Source organism: Ranitomeya imitator, chromosome 7 (assembly GCF_032444005.1).
Source record: "Ranitomeya imitator isolate aRanImi1 chromosome 7, aRanImi1.pri, whole genome shotgun sequence".
NCBI lineage: Eukaryota > Metazoa > Chordata > Amphibia > Anura > Dendrobatidae > Ranitomeya > Ranitomeya imitator.
This window is the reverse complement of record NC_091288.1, coordinates 42,797,657-42,803,924: the sequence shown is the minus strand read 5'-3', so window position 1 is coordinate 42,803,924 and position 6,268 is coordinate 42,797,657. Positions and strand designations below refer to the sequence as shown.

At 46.3% G+C, this 6,268-nt stretch overlaps 1 protein-coding gene across 1 annotated transcript in view; it reads right to left on the bottom strand.

The window, feature by feature from the left end:
- The window catches only part of HAT1 (histone acetyltransferase 1), a 74,839-nt gene that overhangs the window by 43,876 nt on the left and 24,695 nt on the right, over positions 1-6,268 (bottom strand). Inside the window, exon 4 of the mRNA XM_069733140.1 lies at positions 3,005-3,125. Within this exon, the coding sequence (XP_069589241.1) occupies positions 3,005-3,125 (121 nt within the window). The remainder of the gene's footprint in view (positions 1-3,004; positions 3,126-6,268) is intronic.

Below are 6,268 nucleotides of genomic sequence, written 5' to 3'. Positions count from 1 at the left end.
CAGCAGCAACAACAGCGGCAGCAACAGCAACACCAACAGCAGCAACAACACCAACAACACCAACACCAGCAAAAGCAACAACACCAACAGCAACAGCAGCAGCAACAACGGCAGCAACAGCAGCATCAGCAGCAACAACCGCAGCAGCAACAACAGCAGCAACAACGGTAGCAACAACAACTGCAACACCAGCAGCAACAGCAACAACAACAGCAGCAGCAACAACAACACCAGCAACAACAACACCAACACCAGCAGCAACAACACCAACAGCAGCAGCAACAACAACACCAGCAGCAACAACAACAACAACAACAGCAGCAGCAACAACAACAACAACAACACCAGCAGCAACAACAACAACAGCAGCAGCAGCAACAACAACAACAGCAGCAGCAGCAACAACAACAGCAGCAGCAACAACAACAGCAGCAGCAACAACAACACCAGCAGCAACAACAACCGCAACAGCAACACCAGCAGCAACACCAGCAGCAGCAACAACAGCAACACCAGCAGCAGCAACAACACAAAAAGCAGCAGCAGAAACAGCAGCAACACCAGCAGCAACAACACCAGCAGCAACAACACCAGCAGCAACAACACCAGCAGCAACAACACCACCAGCAACAACAACAGCAGCAGCAACAGCAGCAGCAGCAACACAAGTAGCAACACCAGCAGCAGCAGCAGCAGCAACAACAGCAACACCAGCAGCAGCAGCAACAGCAACAACAATAGCAACAACAGTGTGCATAAAACATCTAAACTTAAATTGAGCGACGATTATAAAGTGCAACACCCTTAACTCCACAGCAGGGGTCTCAAACTGCATTCCTCGAGGGCTGCAAACCGTGCGTGTTTTCCAGATTTCCTTAGCATTGCACTAGGTGCTAGAATCATTATCTGTGCAGGTGATTAAATTATCACCTGTGTAATACAAGGAAATCCTGAAAGCATGACCTGTTTGCGGCCCTTGAGGAATGCAGCTTGTGACCTCTGCTCTACAGCATACAGTACTTTATAGATACTCGAAAAAAATCTAAAAAGGCATTGATTTGTCTCTTTTAAATAAGATACCAAACAGAATTAACGCCATGATGCACCAATAATTCAAAAATTACCAATAAAAATAAAATGTCTGATTTGGTAGTAAGAAAACATGTTTCATTCATTCATAAGTTTCATAAAAAAAACAAAAACCCACTTAAAGGGAACCCTGAAGCGTGTGATTCCAGCTAGGAACGTTCTCCTCTGAAACACTGCGGCGTTTCAGAATAAACGCCCTTTGGAAGATTGCTGGGGCCTAGGAGTCTCAGTCCCCAGAATTTTGTACCTACCTCAGTCAGCACAGATGATTGACGGGAAGAAACCCAGCAAAGAAATCGGGGTGTGGAGGAGCCGCAGGGAACCAGCCTCGCAATGGACAGCCAAGTCATATGGCACTCGGACGACTTATCTTGTTTACTGTAAAATGCCGCAGTGTTTCAGAGTAAAACACAACTGGCTGAAGTTGCACAGTCAGTGTCTGATTCATGCGGCCTGTGGTTCAGCTAGCACAACTGTTGACCGGTTCCCTTTAAAAATCCCACACAAGAAAAAGCTTTTGTAGTGGCTCTCTTTCATATAAGCCAAGCTTAAAAAGGAGGTGACCATAAAATCATTTTTATATTAGGCATGGAATGATTAAAAATACTAAATATAAGCATATTGCCTTCCAGCACAGGACACTCCGAAGGCTCACTCCAAAAGTGGCATCTGCCCCATTCTTAAGTCTCCACACCGCTGCACCCTGTAATTGGCTGCAGTGGTCAGGTAACTAGAAGAGCGCATCATTGGACATTTCTCCAACTGTGTGTTCTTCTAGTAGTCTGACCGTTGCGGTGACTTCCAAACAGGGCAGTTTCTGGAGCAGACCTGCGTAGTAGCGGTCTTCGCTGGAACGAGGCTATGCCTCAAGTTAGTCTTTTTAATTAATCCATGCCTAAAAAAGACCAAAACCATTTTATTAAGCAAACTTTAGAGATGAAAGTGAATATAAACCTGCGCTGTCAAGGATCCAATATACAGTAGGATACCAGAGGCGTTTTTTTTTTTTGTCAACGCGTTTTGAGGTAGTCATTCCTCTTCATCAGGACAAGCCACATTAATATTTTATTTGTCCTGATGAAGAGATTTGTTTACCTCGAAATGCGTTGACAAATAAAACAGCATCTGGTCTCCAATTGTATACTGGATTCCTCGGCAGCGCAGGTTTACATCCACTTTCATTTCCAAGTTTGTTGACTACCTGGTGGATCTGCAATAGCCGTCTTTGCTTACAAGCCAACAAAAAGATTATAACTTTCACAACTCCCCCTGGTGTGAAAGTCCCATTTTACTCTTTCCTTTCTAATCCGGATAAGACCTTATTGCACTGTCATTTTATTTTTTTTTATCTACACACGAAAAGTATTTTACTGTCAAGCCAGCCCCATTAATTTCACATTGCTTTTAGGGCATGTTTACAGCTCGAGGAAACAGTCAATGGAAAGGTTTGTTGCGGAATCGGAATCAAAATCCACAAGCATTACATTGTGGTGCTGGATTATAACATTTTTAAAAATCAAATCATTTTTCACATTTAATAGACCATACATAATTGCTCTGCTTTGAAACCACTCTCGATTTTCTTGTGTGGTGAAATAAATGCTGAATAATGGTGCATTTACACAGCACGATTGTGAACATGAGATCCTAGTAAAACTCGCAAAGAAAGATGGTTTTCGGCAGCACATCATCCTGTGTAAACCGAACATCTGCTGCCGAAAACAATAGCAGCCAAAATACACTGAATTATTACTATTAAATGCGGTCTACCTGCCTAACCTGAGAGTAAACTAACAAATATACTTCAGTATCTGATTATAGTATACCAGTGACTACACAAAAACATTTCTAATTAGAAATATTAATATTAAAGTAAAGAGCGAAAAAAAACAAAAAAAAAAACAGCACCACTTACTTGGACCTCTTCAAACTTTTCATCAACTTTGGAAGTATAATGGATACGGAACATAGTGGATAAGTTTCCAGCGCTGTAGTAAAGTAAAATCTGCAAACCCTTATATCCGAAAGCCACCTCACTGACATGACAAAAGAAAAAAAAATATACATAATATTGACAAGGAATACCAGAACATTTACTCATTAGGTTATACTAGATCAATAATATACATAATATTGACAAGGAATACCAGAACATTTACTCATTAGGTTATACTAGATCAATATGCAATAACTAAAATAAGGGAAGAAAATGTTTTAATTTCTTCACCCTCAGGCAATTTCCCTTTTTTGTTTATTCCTAAACTTCTTCCCAAAACCATAACTTTTTGTTTTTCTGTCAATATTGCCGTGTGAGTTGTACTTTTGAATGACACTATTGATTTTACCATATAGCGCATTTGAAAACAAGAAAAATAGGGATTTTTGTGTACTCACCTTAAAATCCTTTTCTCCGAGCCAATCATTGGGAGCCACAGAACCATGGGTGTTATGCTGCTGCCAATAGGAGGACACTAATTGAACCCACAAAAAATTAACTCCTCCTCTGCAGTATACACCCTCTATCTGGCTAAGATTGAACCAGTTCGGTAGCAAAGCAGTAGGAGCATTAAACAAAAGACAAACAATGTCAAAACCGAAGGACTGACAACAAGCCAATAGGCTAACAGGGTGTGTGCTGTGTCCCCCAATGACTGGCTCGGAGAAAAGGATTTCACAGTGAGTACACAAAAATCCCTATTTCTCCTACGCCTCATTGGGGGACAGAGGACCATGGGACGTCCTAAAGCAGTCCCTAGGTGGGAAATAACTGCTATTACCCCATGTACCGGTAGCTTATAGCTGAGGTACTGCCGATTGCAGAATGCGCCTGCCAAGTGCAGCATCTGCCGAGGATTGAGAATGAACGTGGTAATGTTTTGTAAAAGTATGCAAACTGGACCAAGTCGCAGCTTTGCAGACTGCAGACCTGTTGTGCCGACGCCTGGTGCCGAATGGCCCAAGAGGCGCCCACTGCCCGAGTCGAATGCGCCTTAATCCCTGCTGGGACAGGAGTGTTCCTGACACGGTAGGATTCCTGAATAGCCGAGCGGATCCACTTGGCTAGTGTCGCCTTTGAGGCGGGTAGAGCCTTCCTAGGTCCCTCTGGAAGCACGAACAGGACGTCTGACTTGCGGAAGGGAGCCGTCCGACAGATGTACCGTCGAAGAGCCCTAACCACATCGAGAGTGTGGAGAGCTTTCTCGATACGATGGACTGGTGCTGGACAGAATGAAGGCAAAACAATCTCCTCGTTGAGGTGAAAAGAGGAAACAACTTTGGGTAGGAAAGAGGGGGAAGTCCTCAAGACTGCTTTATCTGGATGAAAGGTCAATAATCGGGGTCGGCAGGAGAGAGCTGCCAACTCCGAAACTCGTCTAATTGACCACTTTCCAGGAAAGAAAAGTTAGCGAGACGCCCTGCAGTGATTCGAAAGGAGCCTCTTGAAGGACTCAGAGAACAAGATTAAGATCCCATGAATCCAGCGGCATCTTATAGGGAGGAGCCAGGCGGGTGACTGCCTGAATGAACGTCTTAACCGGTAGTCTGGTGGCAATTTTGCATTGGAATAGCACTGACAAAGCTGACACTTGTCCTTTGAGCGAGCTTAGAGCAAGACCCGATTCTAATGCTGATTGGAGGAATTCCAATATGGAAGGAATGGAAAACACCAGAGAACGCCCATGGGCGTTGCACCATGAAAAGAAAATTTGCCAGGTGCGATGATACATACGCATGGATACGGGCTTCCTAGCACTAATCATGGTGGAGGACACCTCAGGAGAGAATCCAGCTTGGGCTAAAATCCAGGATTCAATGGCCACACCGTCAAAGACAAAGTCCCGGAGTTCTGGTGGTAAATCGGGCACTGTGAGAGTAGATCCATAAGATCTGGTAGCCGCCAGGGAACGTCAGAGACCAGTTGGATGATTTTGGCGTACCATGCCCGGCACGGCCAGTCCGGCATGACTAGGATCACTGTTACCCCCTCTGCTCTGATCTTCTTGATGACCCTCGGGAGCAAGGGGAGAGGGGAAAAAAAATGTACGGGAGCCAGAACTGATACCACAGCAGCACCAAGGCGTCTGCTCTGACAGCGCGTCGATCGAGTGATCGGGCAATGAACTGGGGAACCTCGTTTAGCCTTGAGGCCATGAGGTCCACATCCGGAGTCCCCCAGCTATGGCAAATCTGCTGGAAGACTTCCGGATGGAGAGACCACTCTCCCGAGGCGAGGCCCTGGCGACTGAGAAAGTGCGCCGCCCAATTCTCCACCCCCGGGATGTGGATTGCAAAGATGGGTGAGTGGTTGCTCTCTCGGCCCAACGAAGGATATGAATCACTTCGTGCATGGCCGTCCTGCTGCGGTTTCCCCCTTGACAGTTGATATACGCCACCGCCGTGGCATTGTCTGACAGGATCCTGATGGGGTGACCTGCGAGGAGATGGTGAAAACTGAGTAAGGCAAGTCTGATCGCTCGTATTTCCAAGATGCTGATTGGGAGACGCGACTCTCTAGTGGACCAACGACCCTGTGCCGTGTGGCGATTAAAAACTGCCCCCCAGCCCAAGAGGCTGGCGTCGGTGGTCACCACTAACCAACTTACTGGGAGAAAAGACTTCCCTTGGTTCAGGGAGGAATTCAGCGTCCACCACCTGAGGGTTTGCCTGACCTGCGGAGGCAGACTGAATCGATGGTCAAGCGAGGATGGGCTCCTGTCCCAGGCCAATAGCAGCGCATGTTGCAAAGGCCGGTGATGGAACTGTGCGAATGGAACCGCTTCCATCGCTGCTACCATTTTCCTGAGGATGCGCATGCTGAAACGAATGGAGTGAGGAACTGGGTGGGAAAGAGTGCGTGCTCCCTGTTGTAAGGCCGAGATCTTTTCTGGAGGGAGAATGACCAACCCGCAGGAAGAGTCCAGGATCATGCCCAAGAAGGAAATTCGCTGAGTCGGTACCGGAGATGACTTCTCGAAGTTTATTTTCCAGCCCAGGCGAGAAAGAGTATCCACCGTGATACCGACGGACTCCTCGCAGGCTGGGTAAGATGGGTCTTTGATCAGTAGGTCGTCCAGATATGAAAGTACCACCCCACCCCGAGTGTGAAGAATGGCCATGACAGCTGCCATGATCTTGGTGAAAACCCTGGGGGCAGTGGCGAGGCCGAAGGGCAAGGCCA